General features: G+C 57.8%; 7 protein-coding genes across 7 annotated transcripts; 3 read left to right on the plus strand and 4 right to left on the minus strand.

The window, feature by feature from the left end:
• Positions 1–46: 46 nt before the first annotated feature.
• On the plus strand, positions 47–1,421 carry BKCO1_8900023 (tpr domain-containing protein; the record flags this gene model as incomplete). Its single annotated transcript, XM_020279702.1, has 2 exons — positions 47–857; positions 916–1,421. The coding sequence occupies 2 exons, from the start codon at positions 47–49 to the stop codon at positions 1,419–1,421; spliced, it is 1,317 nt and encodes a 438-aa protein (XP_020125428.1).
• A 132-nt stretch (positions 1,422–1,553) lies between these two features.
• Positions 1,554–2,645, minus strand: BKCO1_8900024 (2 hydroxyisoflavone reductase; the record flags this gene model as incomplete). The annotated part of the gene is made up of 1 exon (XM_020279703.1): positions 1,554–2,645. The coding sequence occupies one exon, from the start codon at positions 2,643–2,645 to the stop codon at positions 1,554–1,556; it is 1,092 nt and encodes a 363-aa protein (XP_020125447.1).
• A 491-nt stretch (positions 2,646–3,136) lies between these two features.
• BKCO1_8900025 (nadh:ubiquinone oxidoreductase subunit) lies at positions 3,137–4,193 on the minus strand (the record flags this gene model as incomplete). Its single annotated transcript, XM_020279704.1, has 3 exons — positions 3,137–3,555; positions 3,930–4,046; positions 4,112–4,193. 3 exons carry the CDS (start codon positions 4,191–4,193, stop codon positions 3,137–3,139), a joined length of 618 nt encoding a protein of 205 aa, XP_020125448.1.
• A 574-nt stretch (positions 4,194–4,767) lies between these two features.
• Positions 4,768–6,838, plus strand: BKCO1_8900026 (calponin domain-containing protein; the record flags this gene model as incomplete). Its single annotated transcript, XM_020279705.1, has 3 exons — positions 4,768–4,937; positions 5,029–5,513; positions 5,568–6,838. 3 exons carry the CDS (start codon positions 4,768–4,770, stop codon positions 6,836–6,838), a joined length of 1,926 nt encoding a protein of 641 aa, XP_020125445.1.
• Positions 6,839–7,617: 779 nt separating this feature from the next.
• BKCO1_8900027 (ankyrin repeat protein) lies at positions 7,618–10,660 on the plus strand (the record flags this gene model as incomplete). Its single annotated transcript, XM_020279706.1, has 3 exons — positions 7,618–8,595; positions 8,665–8,917; positions 8,970–10,660. 3 exons carry the CDS (start codon positions 7,618–7,620, stop codon positions 10,658–10,660), a joined length of 2,922 nt encoding a protein of 973 aa, XP_020125446.1.
• A 608-nt stretch (positions 10,661–11,268) lies between these two features.
• Positions 11,269–13,169, minus strand: BKCO1_8900028 (c-x8-c-x5-c-x3-h type zinc finger protein; the record flags this gene model as incomplete). The annotated part of the gene is made up of 3 exons (XM_020279707.1): positions 11,269–12,555; positions 12,617–12,826; positions 12,891–13,169. The coding sequence occupies 3 exons, from the start codon at positions 13,167–13,169 to the stop codon at positions 11,269–11,271; spliced, it is 1,776 nt and encodes a 591-aa protein (XP_020125429.1).
• An 807-nt stretch (positions 13,170–13,976) lies between these two features.
• BKCO1_8900029 (mg2+ transporter zinc transport protein) lies at positions 13,977–15,742 on the minus strand (the record flags this gene model as incomplete). Its single annotated transcript, XM_020279708.1, has 4 exons — positions 13,977–14,690; positions 14,783–14,836; positions 14,902–15,639; positions 15,706–15,742. Coding segments are annotated over 4 exons (1,543 nt in total), but the record flags the coding sequence as incomplete, so codon positions are not given.
• Between the last annotated feature and the right edge of the window lie 580 nt (positions 15,743–16,322).

The following is a 16,322-nucleotide window of genomic DNA, read 5'->3' on the forward strand; positions in this document are numbered from 1 at the left end:
CACTTGACGTCCAGCGCTAGTCTCTCAAGCCACCACGACATCCACCATGCTCTCGCGGGCAGCTTGTAGAACAGCACTGAGGAGTGCCCGGCGCCTCCCAGCTGCCAAACCTCCAGCGACCGCGAACGCCCGCACCTTCACGACAAAGACTCCGACGCGCCCACGCCTGCCTCCACCGTCGTCGTCGTCACGCCTTGGCCGTCGCAATGGATCGACCATCGAAGGCGCGAAGATTCTCTTCCGAAGACATCCCATCTCGATGACTGTTGTCTCAGCAATCATTGTGTTTGGCTTCGGTGTGCTCATGTACGCACCATATGTCTACCATTACTACATCGTCGGCGCATTCCACAACTTCCCCGAGCCCGTCGCAAAGAAGCTCCGTCGCGCCCTATACTTCAGCCAAGAGAGGTCTCTAGATCCGAAGCTAGCAATCAAATACTATCGCGAAGCTTTGGCCGCCGCGGATGAGGAGGGCATGGACCCGTTCAGCAACGAGGTGCTCGGCATCAAGTTCCAGCTTGCTTCACTCTTCGAGCAGCTGCAGAACTACCAGCGAGCCATTGATATCCTGGAGATTGTGAGGAGGGATTGTCTGAGATGGGTCGACGAATTTGGCGACAAACACTGGAACGACGGCAAGAGGACAAGAGTGCTCGGCAAGACGATTGGCATTAGCGTTAAGCTCGGTGATCTGTACTCCAATCAGTACATTAAAGACACTGAAAAGGCGGGAGAAAAGCTTATCTGGGCCGTCGAGACTGTTCTCAGAGAAAAGATCAGGCGTGAAAAAGAGGGCGTAAAGGAGGGCGAGGGTGACTGGATTACCGACGAAGAGATGGGCGCGTCGATGGAAGGTAAACACCCTGAACGTTGCATCGCATTCAAGAGGATATCAGCACTGACAACTTCCAGCGCTTGCACACCACTATGAAGCGATGGACCAGCACTATCTTGCCACCCCTTTGTTCCTTCAAGCACTTACTGTCGCTAATCCTAAGTCGTGCCACGCGGCCACGCTTATGAACAACCTCGCCATATCAATTATACAGCAGCGCCCGCCTCCTGGATTTGGTGCGTCTGCCAACAAAATTTCCCCTCCCACTACGCCTTCGAACCCTTCTACCCCGGCACCGCTTCACACTCTACCACCTGTAACCGAACAAGCTCGTCAATGGGCTACTAAGGCCGTCAATCTTGCGTCTACTATTGCGCCCCCGGAGCGCGATGAAGAGTGTGATATGGCATGTGCCGTTGCCACTCACAATCTTGGAGAGTTTGCAGAGATGGAAGGCAGGATCTCAGAGGCTAGGAGGAGATATACCGAAGCGTCTAGCTTGGCGAAAGCCATCGGGTTTGAGGAAGGTCATCAGAACTCAGAGGAGGGCATCAGGAGACTCGGCGGAAAAGAAGAAAAGTAGGGATGCGGCGCATACTATCATTGTGGAGCAAAACGGAGGCCGTTGTCTTCTTTTAATGAGTATACTAGCTGAAGGCAGAGAGCTTTCTTTTTTAAGCCAAGACTATCAATACTGATGGAATTGTTTATCCGCTCACATGCTGAGCTTCTCCCTCAGCCACTGCTCCACCCCCATGGAGTCGATGTTCCGCTCCGCATTGATTGTCTTCTCCTTATCCCAGGCCACGCCATTGCCTTCTCCAAAAAACACGCGATACCTCTTAGTCTGATCCTTCGGGTCTCTCTCCATCTCCGCATGCAAGTACTCCAGACTCCACTCCTCCCTCTGCACCTCCGCCCTCCTCCCCACCACCTTCTGCACCACCTCCGCCAACCGCGCATACGTCACCGTCTCCCCCGCCGCAAACACCACACTGCCCCCACCATCGCCCTGCACCGGCGCCGGCTCCGCCACCAGCTCCGCCACCACCCGCCCGATATCCCTCACATCCGTCAGCGTGACCTGCGTCTCCCACCCGCCCAACCCCCTCACAACAACTCTCCCCCCATCGCTCAACGGCTCCGGCCCCCCCGCCCGCAACGCCGCCCCCAGCCCCTCCACCACCCCATACCACTCCTCAAACACAAAGCTCATAAACATCCCCGTGCTCACCACCGTCCACTCCACCCCCGCCGCCGCCGCCTCCTCCCGCAGCAGCGCCCGCACCCCGCACTGCTCCGCCATCAGCCCGCCCGCGGCCTCCGGCCCCGTCGTGTCGTAATCGGCGCCGAACTGCCACGGGAAGAAGCGGAGGGGCGGCGACGAAGGCGACGAGGAAGAAAGCTGTCGCTGTTTCCGCGCCGCGGCGAGGACCGCGCGCGCAATCAGCGTCTGCGTCCCGGTGGAGGCGGTGCCGCTGCCGCTGGCGGCGAAGCCGGTGCAGGCGATGACGGCGGCGTGGGGGCGGGAGAGGATGAGCGCGGTGAGGTCGGTTTCGGCGGCGGGGCCGGCGAGGTCGAGGCCGGCGAAGGTGATGGCGTGGTGGCGCGGGGCGGGGGCGAGGGCGCGCAGGGCGGACAGCCGGGACGTGTTGGATAGGGAGGCGGGGCGCAGGGCGATGGTCAGGTGCGTGTTGGTGAGGTGGGGGTGGGTGGCGAGGGAGGTGAGGATGGCGGAGCCGAGTTCGCCGGCGCCGAGGAGGAGGATGGAGTTCGGTGGCTGGGAGGGGGAAGTGGTGGTTGACATGGTTGTGGAGGAGGTCCGGGTTGGGGTGTTTGGTGGTGGGTTGCTTCTTCTTGTTCTTGTTGTTGTGGTGGTGGTGGTGGTGGACGGGTCGATTTGATGGGACGTGGTTGGTGATCGATGACTGAATTGAGAGGAGATTGATGGTGATCGTGAGTTAAGAGAAGATATAAGGATAAAAGGCTTGAAGTTGTATAGACCATCCCACTACCCCTCCATGTAAGTGTGCTGCAGATTGGCACTAGGACTCTTGGCTTCCATGATGCACCTGCCGGATTTAGGATATAAAGCAGGTACATAATTATTCAGCCAACCCAACCGATCGTGCCATCTTAGAACATTGATTGGATGCGGAGGAAAGACCGCAGCCAAGGATGGATATCTCCAAAGAAAAATTGGCATGTTCAAGAGCGTGGATTGGTACTTTATTACTCAAACGCCGAATTTTCCGTCTATTATCTCCGCACTGCCCCACACCTTCCATTCCCTCACTCTCACTTCCTTCTTGGCGCGAGCTTTGGCGTCCAGGGTTCTGGCTGCCATTCCTGACTTTTGGCCTCTTCCCACGGTCCAGGCGTCTTCTGTTTGGTCTCGCCCTTGAAACGCCCCTTATCCACGTTCTCCTGACCCTTTGTGCTGGCCTTCACTTCGTCCGGCGCGCCAGCGACGTTGCGGACGCCCTGAGCTTGTTCAAACACCGTCTGTGATGTGCCAGCTGCCGTATCACGCTGCTCCGGCTGTGGAGCGGGTTGAGGCTGCGGCGGTGGATCGAGAGCGGAGGGCTTGGCGGCCCAACGGGCATCAGCTGCGGCTGCAAGCTGCTTCAGCTGCGCCTGTCGGACCTCATCGAGTTGCTGCTCGCCGATGGTGGGCGGATCGGACCGAGTGTGACGGAGCCATTGGATCCATTGTGCTAATAAGGGCGTCGTTAGCGTTTATGGATCGGCCGTGCATATATATAGTGTACCGCTTAGGGAAGCGAAATGGGCATGGTAGCGAAATGGTCAGTGTTTGCGCGCGCGCGCCCCCGAGCTTTTTTATGAGCTTCGCTACGCGGCTGCAGTGGCAGGGAGGCTCCATGGCAGACTTCTCCAAAGAACGACTTGCCAGGAAGTCTGCGACTTCATGGGTGCCACTCCGCCCTGGCGCAAGTTTACACTAGAGTGGCGCATATGCCCAAATAGTGTGCTATTTCGCTTCCAGGTTCGTCTCGACCCTCGATGCATGATATAGGGGTGGACGTTGTGGCGTTGAAGGGCAGAAATTGGTTCAAGACAGGAGACGTACGGGTCAAATTAACGTCGCCGTAGTGGGTACGACGGCTGTACTTGACTATGCGACGGAAGCGCTGGGCACCACGGGTTTCTTTGAACTCCCAGAAGGTGTTGCCGGCCAGGTCGGCGCCTGGGGAGAATTGTTAGCCTTGCCAAATTGCGCCGACGAGGATGATGCCTGGGGTGGGAGCGTACCACGTAGCCATTGCCTGCGCCAAGGCAGGTCGAGGGCCTTCCACTTAAACCACAGCTGACTGAGGCGCCCGGGTTGCGGCATGCTGGAGCGAGGATGGCATCGTTGGAAAGCGCAGAAGGCGGCGCGGCGAATGGTGATGCATGCATTTGACAAGCGTCGGCGGAGCTCGTGCTCGCCCGCTGTGCCTCCGAAGACTGCCGCCGCCCGCCCGCGTCGCCGCCCGCCTCCGGCAGGATGACGTTTGCCTGCCCCCCCAAGGGGAAGTCGCGGCCAGGGCGCGAAACTGGACATTCCGCGCAGCGCGATGCGCCGCCCAGCCGTGAAATCCGGTGGCGGGGGCATAGCAGCCGCCGCAGTGCCAGCACACGTCTCAGAGGCCGTAGAATGCCAGGCGCCCAGCCACGCGACTGCTGTGACGTCCTGGATTTTATATCTTGCGCCCGACATCGCGTCGCCCGCCGCCCGCTCCCGCCCAAGATCCGCACTAGCTGCCTGGCCACGACTTTACGCTTATCCCTGGCCGTGCCCAAGGAACGCCCCTCCTTCTCACGGCCCTGAGCCACGATTTACGCTCCTAATCTCTCGCCCTCAAAAGCACCCCTCACCCTTTCTTCTCCCGGAATCGCTCCCAAGTGCATGCCTCTCCGTCGCAACCATGGCCAGCGTCAGCAGTCTCGACCAGGATATGCGCCGTCTGCGCATGCAGAAGGCCAAGGATCCCGCCGCCGTCAATGAGACAACCACATGGATAGAAGAGACGCTGGGACAGAAACTGCCGCCGGGCGACCTCATGGATGCCTTGAAGGACGGCACCATTCTCTGCCAGTACGTCCGCTCCCTCCCTGTGCGCCCTGCGCTCCCCGGCGCAAACCGCATTCCCCGCGCGCCACTCTAGGCTGACACATTCTTTGCGTAGACTGGCCAACCTCGCCATCCCGCCGCCCGGCATCAAGTTCAAGAAGTCCGCCATGCCGTTCATGCAGATGGAGAACATCTCCCACTTCCTCAAGGCCTGCGAGAAGCAGCCCATCGGCCTCCACGCCCACGACCGCTTTCTGACCGTCGACCTGTTCGAGAAGAAAGATCCCGCCCAAGTCCTACAATGCCTGGCCTCGTTCAGTCGTATTGCCCATTCCCTCAACCCGGCCAAGTTCCCCACGTGCATCGGGCCCAAGAAGAGCAACGGCAGCCTGTCGCCGGGGTTGCCGGGACGTGACAGGGGGCTGAGCAATGCCAGCACTGGCAGCGGAGCCAAGCCGCCGCCGCTCAGAGCTCTCAGCCCCTCGGGAACCGGTGGCTCGAATTCGTCGAGCGGGGCTAGGTCTCCTGGCCCTACCAGCAGCTGGAGCAGGAGAAATGACGAGGGTGTGACCTCGCCAGCATGGAACATTGCACAATACGGTCAGTACAGCGATGATCCATGTATCGGCCGAATGCTAACGGTGTTTGGAACAGGTTACATGGGTGGCGCAAACGCAGGTAACCAAGGTGTGGTATACGGCGCGAGGAGACAGATTACCACGGCAGCGCCCCATGTCCCCAGTGCTGCAGAAAAAGAGCGCAAGCGCAAAGAGCAGGAGGCAGAGGCGGAGCGCAAGCGCAAACAGGCGGAGGAGGCTGATGCACAGCAGCGGGCGACGCGTGGAGCGGAGGAAAGCCGGGCCCGGGCCGAAGAGGAGCGGCGGTGGGAAGAAGAGACCCGCAAGCAACGGGAGCAGGAGAAGCTGAAGGTCGAACAACAAAAACGTGAGTGGGAGGAGCAGGAGCGTAAGTGGAAGGCAGACGAGGAGGCCAGGCTACGCGAAGAACGAGAGGCTGAAGAGCAACTCGAAAAGGAGACACAGCACACCAGGGCCAACAGCGACGCTAGGCTCCGAGGCCAGTTCCTGACCCAATACCAAGCCGAACAAGGTTTCAAACCCCGTAGCCGACAAGTTAGCCGCAACGACCCGGAACTCGAAGCCGAACGACAGCGCGTAGCCGACCTCGAAAGACAGCTGGCCGAAGCCAAGGAACGGGAACGTCAATACCAACGCGAGCGCGAGGAGCGCATCCACGGGTCTCGTCCCGGTTCGGCACGCCCCCCTTCCCCCCCTGAAAGTAATGTATCTTGGGCAGGCGACGAGCGCGAATACCTTCGCCAACAGTGGGATGAACATAACCGCGCAGCTCCAGCTCTCCCCTCGCGTCCGCTTCCGGATCCGGCTACCGCTTCTCCTCCTCCTCTTTCCCCTCGGCCTCTACCTAACCCTGCAGATTATATGTCCGCCAAGTCTCCCAAGACTCCGAAGTCTCCCATTTCTCCCATCTCGCCGCCTTCGTCAAACCGCACCGACCGTTTCCTCTCGTCCAACCCCGCTCCTTTCTCTCCGCCTGCAAAGCGTCACACTGCTGCCTCAGAGATTGGATTTACTTCTGCTGCAGAGCGCTCAGCGGAAGACGAGCGCCGTGCTGCCTCTCAGCGGAAGACGAAGGCTGGCGGTTGGGCCAGCAAGTCGCTCTTGGAGCGCGAGATGGAGAGAGAGCGCCAACGACAGAAGGAGTGGGAGGAGGGCCAACAGCGCTTGAAGGAGACGCCGCGTGACGCGAGCGCGGGCAGCAACCCCGGCCAGAGCTGGGATGTCAACCAATATGGGTTCACCGGTGGCGATAGCCAGAACAGGGTGGGAAGCGGGATTGGGTTCGGTGGACGGAGGCCGATTATCGGGCCGCGTCCCAGGCCTTGATGGAGAGGCAATGTGAATGTCTTGTCCGCTACGGAAAGTTTGTTACGTGTTCAATGGTAGGAAATAAGGAACTGGTAGGAGCCGAAAACGTCATGAGCTGGTGGGAAAAAGGGGTTGAAAAGGGATGGGATGGGATGAACGGTGTTTTTTTTTTCTTTTCTTTTTTGCTGCGGTTTAAATTTGGGATTGAATAATTGGGAGCGACACCGGGAGAAGATTGGGGTTTCTACTTCTTCCTTTTGCTGCCTAACCGGACCTGGTGGATACTTCTGTTTCCCTCTGTTTTGTGCTTCATACCTCTCTGTCTCCAAATTTTTTTTTCCCTCTCTATTTGTCCGTTGACCTCCTTTTGGGGTGGGTCTCTGCATGGTGTGGTCCAGCAATATGACTACCCAGACTGCGCTAGATATCAATTTGAGCTTTGTGTTTCTGCATTGTTAAAGGTGTGGTTCTTAAGTTGCGATCTGATCAACTAGTTATGTCTCCCTGATGGTACTGGCGTTTATGTTCTCCTACGTCATAGCTCGGTATGGAATATCTGAGCCATTCATGCGTTCCAAATCGGCGATGATGGCTGCTGTTCTGCAATGTTCCAGCTGTCGCACCAAGGCTGTGTTGGCAGGATACAATTGGTAATAATCCCTGTCATCACTTAAGCCTCGCTGATGCCTACAGCCTTGCTTCCCCACCTTGATGTTTGCTCCGCACTGGAGCCTGCCTCTTCACTCTTCTCATCACCTGGGCCTCGCCATGAGACGGGCTTTCTCAAATCTCCCACCATGTCAGGCGCCGAGCTCATAGCCGTCCTCAGCATCGGCGCTTCAGTCATTCAGGTCATCGACGCCTGCAACAAGCTCGTTGATCGCATCAAACAGTACCGCGGCAATGCCGCCTTCGTCAGGCTGCGGTCGCAACTACAACTGTTCGCCAGCAACATCAAAGCCCTCGACAAGACGGCAACACGAGCCGGAGATGGCTCAGAGGAAGAGGAGGCGCTGTTGCACGAGGTTCTCGAGAGCTGCAAGCTCCGCATAGAGGAATTGGACAGCCTTGTCGCGTCCTTGGTGCCTGGTCCAAATTCTTCAACGTTCAGCAAGACGATGAATGCCGCTCGGGCGTTTTTCAAGGACAGTCGAGTGAAAGCGATTCTTGACGATCTGAACGACTACCGAGAGGTCATCCTCCTTCACATCTGCCGCGAGACGGAACAAAATACCCGAAAGTTGCTATTCTTGTTTGAGGAGCAGCGTTTGGCCAGGGAGGCGCAGGAAAGCCAACAAACGATGCAGCGAACGCCGGATCCAAGTGCAGCCGTCACTCCCTCTATGGCGCAGGACTTCCTTCCGAACGTAAGGCGTAACGCTCGTCGGCAGAGTACAGACAATGGAAGACTCTGCGCCATAGGCGAGTGTCCCTGCCGTTGCCACAGAGTGGTTCGCCGCATACTGAGCATTGTGCCGGCTGCTCAGCCCATCACCTGCAACTGTTCCGGCCGGCGATATGTCGAAAGCGTTACAATCCTTGGGAAATGTGTTCAACTCAGTCTTGGGGCAAGCTGGGCCAACGGCCTCTCACTTGCGTGCTTTCTTCAATTAAAGAACATTGTCAAACGGGGCTACCCAGGGTTTACCGCTATCGACCGATGCCTCGCCGACGAGATCACCTTCGAGGAAACTCTGGTGGAGTTGAAAACTCTTCGCAGTTGCGGTGTCATCGATTTTGAAGACTCGACAGAATTCGGAGCTGGTTACCTCGAGGTAAGTTTATGTTTTGTTGCCCAACAGGCTACGCAAATGTGGTCGCCAGGGCGCTGACAGTGTGTCAAGGTGCTGTACGACCGATACAAAACCTCAGCGAATCATCAGTCAAAAGTCCGATTGGCAAAGTTCTTAACTGAACAAGGGGTTACCTGGAAAGGCACAGGGGATTCCATCTTCACAATTGTCCATGGAAAACTTGATCTGGAACTTCTAAGGTGCCTGCCACCAATTGACTACCCGAATACAATCGGGTTTCATTGCCATTCTACCGACTATTGGCTATTGAAAATGTTCACAGAAGTTTCCCGCTCTCAAATCGGTATGGCTATCTTCATTAAAGACCTCTGCTGTGATCTAACAAGCTCATACAGACATTGGACAGTACCAGCCATTACACGAAGCTGTTGCCATTGGCGCATTGGATGAGGTCAAGAAGTATCTCAAGAGAAACCAGCAGTTAGACCTGACCCAAAATTTTCTAGGGCAAACGGTCCTCCACTTGGCGGTACAGTGGCCACCCGTACTAGATTTGCTGCTGAAAAGTGGCTACAAAATTGGGATCAACTCTCGAGGCTTCGACGACACATCCCCGCTTTGCTGCGCACTCCAATATGGTTATCTCGATTCCATCACTATACTCGTTGAAGCGGGAGCAAAATTTCCTCCAGCCTGTCCACAGAATTGGCCCTATCTACCCTCTCTAAACCCTGCATTAACAGCTTCAGATGAAAGGCCACTTCTCCATCTCGTAGATTGTTTCATGCAGAAGCTCTCGCCGTCAAGATTTCTCGTTGATGTCGTAGAGCCCTTGCTATTCGCTAGAGTTGACCTCGGTTCCGGGAACCTGAAAGCGATCGACCATCTCCTATCAAGGATGACAGCTTCTGCTGGTGAACACCCGCATGAATTCAAACAAATGGGCTTTGACCCTTTGCATTATGCGACATCTTCGCAGCATGCACAATCCCTTCTCGGCTATTCCGGCTTCAACATCAATGCATCATCAAGTGAGGAAGGCTATACGCCTTTGATGATCTTTGCCTGGTTTTTGGACCCCGAGTTGATGCGAAAAGCTCTGGTCAAAGGAGCGCGAATCAACGACACTGACTGGAATGGTCAAACTGCCCTTCATCACACATTCAAAGCGGTCTACTATCACAGAGAACTTCACATGCCGATCATTCGGTTTTGGGACATCCAGAATTTCACCCGAATGATGGAGACGGTGGCAGTTCTTTTTCTAGCGGGCGGCAACCTGACCCAAAGAGATAACTGCCGATGCTACTGCTCGCCTCAAGGCTGCTCACCAATGAGGGCACTCGTTTCGACATGGGCTCTCAAAAGAAACTTCAATATCTGTCTCGTATGGATTCAAGAGCTATTCATAATGCTTGAACTATGCGGGAGAAACGAAGTCATCTTATCACTCATCGAAGAGCTGGACAGGTTTCAACGGAGTGAAGAGATTGGGATAACACACACGTGCTGCTACATGTTAACCCACGAGGAATTCTCGTACGAGGCTCCATTTGATGAACCATGCGCAAGAAACGGGCAGCAACGGAGAAACTACTGGCAGCATCGTCGCCAAAGAATGGAGTCGGTATACAAAGATTGGGAGGAAATACGTGAAGAAGAAGATGAACTAAGCTCCCGCCTTGAGCAGGATCGCCCGCTATCTGAAGGCCACTGGGAGGCTCGGCTGACCAAACTTCTAGCACGAAGAGGCGCTATGTTGGATTATGTGGAAGCGAGACGCAGGAATGATTTCGATCCATCTGAACCACTGAAGTTGGAGCTCAATGTTGTAAACTTTGTGATGAGCATGGAAAAAAGCCAAGGGTACATGTCATCAGTCATTCCGAGCGGTGATCACGAACGTTGGGTGCAACAAAGGAGACGACTATCAACACTTTTAATTGACGAGTATCGGCAAGTCAGACCAACTATACATGAAGATCACGACTGGGACGTAGAAGATTGGACGCCCCCTTCTCAAGGAATTACATTCAGGAAGTATGGATTCAGTTGTGGGGTTAGACATATGCAGTGGCGAGAATGACCGTCTAATTGTTGGCGGTCCCCACATGGACGGTTCTGAGAGGAAGTTTGATATAAGCTTGGATTGAATGTGGAGTTTGTATATATCTACCACCATCGTCTTTCTCTAGCAGCATTTCATTACACTCCCGGGTGCACTCGCGATTTTGTCCTGTCTCCGTCGCTCACCTCAAAAATCCATCACATGCTCCTCTGCTATATCGTTTACCCGTTGGACTCTTTTTTCTGCTTCTACTCGAGTAAGTTCGGGGTTACCATTTACTGCCTCTTGCACAGTGAGCATATCACAGTCCACTCTACTCCCCATCACTTCGTCTGCGAAGTCTATATATTTTGATATTTCCGTCACTGATCTCTGCGATAAAATTGTAAAGTAGTGGCGTAGAAATATGGAGCAGTGTTCTCATTTCACTGTACTCGTCATTGACCCTCATCGGAATTGGAATGCAAGAGACAAAAAAAAAAGAGAAACACCATATACACCACCCATCCAAACACCCTCGAAACCCAGCACCCACCAAACAGCAAGCGCATCCTATACACGTAACCCATCCAGCACCACCACAAAACCCATCCCTCAAACCCCCCCACTCCTCTTCCTCCTCCTCCTCACCCCACCACCATCCCCCCACCAACCCTCATCGGCACAGGCACTCTCGTCGCCCCCGCACCACTCCCAGCAGCCGCCACCCTCACCTTCCCCCTCTTCGCCCCACCCCCAGCAGACCCAGCACCACCACCAGCCCCAACACCTCCTCCCCCCGGCCCCCTAACACCCAGCACCGCCACCGCCGCCGGCTCAAACGACGGCACATCGTCATCGTCATCACCACCAACCGCGTGTCTCGAAGCGCGCAGCCCGACAAGCTGCTGCCGCCCCCCCGTAGCCGCGGGGAGAGGAGAAGCGGATGTGACGATGATGCTGCGACGCGGCGGCGGCGGGGAGGCGCAAGTACTGGTGGTGGTGGTGGTTGTGGTGAGGGGGGAAGAGTGGCGTTTCAGCTGCGGGAGGGCGGAGGAAGGGGTGTGGCGCTTCGTCGTGGTGGGAAGTGGTTCGCGGCGGCGGGTGTGGGTGTGGGTGCGGGGGCGGGCGCTGGGGCTGGGGGTGGGGACGGGGATGGTTGGGGTAGTGCTGTGGCGGTGGCGGTGGTGGTGGACCTGGTGGTGGTGGGTGGTTGTTAGGCGGTGGGCGATGTCGGCTTGGGCGTCGCTGATGCTGCGGGCGTGGGGGCGGGGGGTGGCGGGGGAGGTGTGGTGGCGTTTGCTGATGGAGGGCGTGGTGGGGGTGGGGGGCGTAGGGAGGGGTGTCGAGACGGGAGAGGATGAGGAGGCGGTGTCGTCGAAGCGGGAGACGAGGGCATGGCTGCGGCGCTGTTGCTGCTGCGATCTCTGACGACCCGTGTCTGCCGGTAACGACGGTATGGTGTCGTTTATAAGGCGGTGCGACGCGGCGTTTGCGCCTTCCTCTTCAGCCTCCTCCTTCCTCGTCGTCCTCACCGCATGGTCCGGTGAGCGGAACACCCTCGTCGTACCAACCGTGTTGGGAACAGTCGCGCGACTCTTCACCATCCCGACTACACTCTCATCATCACTGCTGTCCTCTTCTTCCACCTCGCCCATCTTGTCCACCAACCACCCCGGCACCTCCCCCACCCACTTCTCCTTTTCCTCTCCCACCCTCTTCTTTCTCTCTGCCATCGCACATCTCATCTGCCACCAATGCGGCACGGCACCCACACCCACTTTTTCCCTCAACGTCCGCAGGTCCGGCATCTCGTGCTTGAACAGGCAGCCCTGCTGGGTGAAGTCGCACTCGCCGGTGCGGATCCAGTAGGTGCAGTATTCCTTTTTGGCGGGGTCTGGTTCGCGGCCGGAGGGAGGGAGGCGAGGGTCGGGCTGGATAGTGTTAGTGAATTGGGGGAAGAGGGAGCGTGGCGGGGGTGAGGGAAGGACGTACCGGTGTGTCGCGACGAGACGGGGCGGCGTCATCGACGTTGGTGTTGGTGGTCGTGGCTGGGTGAGGCGGAGCTCGAGGCTTGGAGCAGGCCTCGCTGAGAAGCAGCGGCCGCAGCGACGTCTGCGAGTACGTGCGGTGCTGGAGCGGGTAGCGGATGGAGCGGTGGTGGCTGTTGTCCCGGGCGGTGTCCTTGTGCTCCTGCTGCTCCTTCTGCAAACGTCAGCACTCTCACTTCGGTCAAAAAGTTCGTGTGTTTCGTTTCATGTCCACTCACCACGACAAGACTGTACGTCTGCCCGCTGAAGGGCAGCTTCCCGAGGAATTTCATTCCCTGGGCACCGTCGTCCTTCAGGCACCGCGGCGCCTCGGCTAGATTTACGGACGCCGGCAGCTCGTCGACCGGGATGACAGGAACGTAGGCGCCGCTGTCGCGTTGGATGAACCACGTGGGGCGGAGGTACGCTTTGTAAGCTGGCGTCGTGGTCGTCGTCGCCGCCGCAGCGGTGGGCGGGGAAGCGGGCGGCGTGATCATGGTTGAGGTGTTGCGGAGCATTGTTGCCCGCGTGGTGTGGAACTCCGAGTGGTAACAGATGTGGCGGAAGCTGGCGGAAGATGGAGTTTTCTCAGTGGCGCCCCATTGACTATGCTGCTTATATCATGGGAGCTGAGGCGGTGGGGCCCTTTCGCTGCAGAACAAGAAGGTGGAATCAGCAGCGGCGTGCATGGATGGAAGCGGGGAGCAAACAACTTAAACCGCGAACCGGCCGGCGAGTTTGCTCAGTTGCTGCGACAGCCCGTTCAACAACGACGCTGACAACGCCGGGCATGCGCAGGTTTCCAAGCCTAGACAACGGGGCTTTGCTGAGGTGTGTCTAGCGAAGCGCTTACCGGCATGACACGGAAAACGCAGAGAAGTGTTTTTGTTCGAAAGCTTCAGCCTGAAGAGGGGCACATGGGTCACGAGCGACCACATGTCTGAGACAAAAACAGCATGCCGAGCCTGCTGTACGACAAACGCATCCCGCCCCAGCTTGTCGCCATTCTAGATCACGTTTGCCCGCAGCGACCGTGCCGTGTCAAGAACAGGCGAGCGAGATATTGGAGGCATCGTGCTGGATACGCAATTAGCTCTTTTACTTTCCTTGGCCGCCTTGCCTAAGTTCCGCAGGATGATGATCGACGAGGAGGCAAAGTTTAAACTCATGTGCGTAAAGTCTGGTTCCGACCAGAGACATTGCCACACATCCAAACAATCCTCAGGCCGGTAAACCCCCTAAACAACAACAACCAAGTTCCAAACCAGGAGTCAAACTCCATCGTCTCTTCGGGCAACGAGCTGAATTGCACGGCACCTCCCACATCACCAGCCCGCCCCATCAACACCCGAGACCCCAAACCCGCCCGCGTCCGACCCCGCCCCCGGCACCAGCGCCGCCCCGCCCCTCCTCCTCCTCCTCCTCCTCCTCCTCTCCGCCTCCCTCCCCTCCCTCCAATCCATCCCCCACTCCACCACCTCACCCCCCCAAAACGCCAACCCAGCCGCCACCCCCACCACCCCCACCGTCACGCTCGCCGCCACGACCCAAAACGTCTGCCCCTGCGCCGTCTGCCGCATGTCGCGGATGTCGGCGAAGTTCATGCCGAAGAAGCTCGTGACGAACGACAGCGGCAGGAAGACGACGGTGACGACGGTGAAGACGAGGATGGCCTTGCCGTGGTCCTCGAGCCGGATGTTGACGAGCTGGATGGTGCGGTTGGCGAGCGCGTTGCTGTTGTCGCGCAGGGAGCGCAGGTCCGCGAGTTCGCGGGCGAGGGATTCGCGGAGCTGCGACGGCGGCGAGGAGAGGGCGGGGGCGGGGGCGGGGGCGGACGGGGTCGTCGAGAGTTGGCGGTAGGTGGCGCGGGTGCTGCTGGATGGGGGGAGGAGGAGGGGGGGGGCCGCGTCGTTGGTGGGGGGGGGGGGTTGTCGTCGTCGGCGTTGGCGCCGGCGCCGGCGTGGTGGCGGGCTGGGGGGCCGCGGGGATGGGGTCGTCGGCTTTTGGTGGGTGTGCGTTTGGGGGAGAGGGTTTCGTGGCTGCTGGCTGCGTCGAGCGTGTCTTGGAGTTGGGTGATGATGTCGAGCTGTTGCTCGGTGATCTGGATGATGATGTTGAGCTCTTCTTGTACCTGCAGGAGGTCCATGACAAGTCTTGTGCTTGGCGAACGGTGCAGACGGTATTGCTGTGATGTTCCATTATTTGTCAGATATTCTTGCGGTTTTCCCGAATCCACGGGCGTAGACGTACCAAGTGGCCCAGATAGCCAGCATAGCGGTCGACTAGACACAGCTTCAAATCCGACCAAAAGCTCCTATGTAATATCCCAACTGCTCCGCTGAGACACGCTACAGTATGTGTCATCGCAGTATAGTCCGGGTTCTGCTCGGAGCGGAAGAAGTTGTTACGGATGCCGCGGAAGGAGACCTCGGCGATTCTGGAAGTCAGCTGCAGAGGTGGCCAGCGAGACTTCCAGCTTTGATTGCTCGAGAAAGTCACGATGTGTCTTTTATCGATGGCGAGGATCCAGACTTCGTCCACATTGAGCCCGCACGGGTAGTGGCCGTACAAACTGCGGACTTTCAAGTCAAGGTCGCGGTCGGTGGTCCACGGCTTATACTTTGAAAAGACTTGGCTGTTCTCCCGATCGCTCGTGTCCTCCAACCGGTAGAAATACTGCAAAATAGACCTCAGCATGTGCGAAGATCCGCTGCTGGACTGGAAACCTTCTCTCGGATCGATCTGGAAGCGAAGTGGAGGCGGCTCTCCCTGGACCGTCCAATCCAGGAACGGCACGCTGATCAGCATCGGATAACTGCAGTCTTCATCGCTGTCGTCCCACTCCGGCCCCAGGCGCTGCAAAAATGGCGAGAAATACCGCCCGTGCTTCGAGAACCGCTCGTTCTGGTAAATGCAGTGCTCCAGCTTGCGAAACGACGCAACCACGCGCGCAGGATCCCCACTCCAATCCGACAACGCAAGAAGGCACTGAAAAACACAACCTCGTCAGCAATCAACCGCGTAAAAACGAAGACAAGGCAAAGCGCCACGCACTCCTTCCAGATACTCCGGAAACTTGCTAGAGATATGACTGCGACAACGCGCCCATCAGCCAACAGTCCTAATCAAAGCCCCACGAAACCCCCAAACCCCCCCAAACCAACGCATCGAAGAAAAGACAAAGAGAGCAACCACCTACATCCATCTACACTCCCTCCCACCCCCGTCCCCACCGTCCCCACCATCCCCACCACCCCCCCTCAACCCCGCCATCCACCCATACTCCCCCACCAACCCCTCCACCTTCCACGCCTCCGCCCTCCCCAGCAACCCGGCCGCCGCACCCACCACCTCCTCCCTCAAACGATCCTTACCGCGCCGCCCCACCTCCGCCGCCACCGCCGTCGTCAGCACCTCTTTGATCTCCAGCAGCTGCGCCGGACCACGACGGCTAGTAGTGCTGCTGGCGTCGGGCCGACCGGCACGATGAGGAGCGTACTCGCTGACGTGCTCCTGCTCGAGGCGGACGATGTCGTGGACGAGGAGCTGGGCGGGGGAGAGGCGGCGGGGGTGGCGCCAGTAGGGGTCGGTGTGCCAGGAGGGTGGTGGTGGTGGTGGTGGTGGTGTTTCTTTTTCTGGCGGTGGGGGAGGCATTGGCGTTGGGTGTTGTG

This window comes from Diplodia corticola (assembly GCF_001883845.1).
Source record: "Diplodia corticola strain CBS 112549 chromosome Unknown scaffold89, whole genome shotgun sequence".
NCBI lineage: Eukaryota > Fungi > Ascomycota > Dothideomycetes > Botryosphaeriales > Botryosphaeriaceae > Diplodia > Diplodia corticola.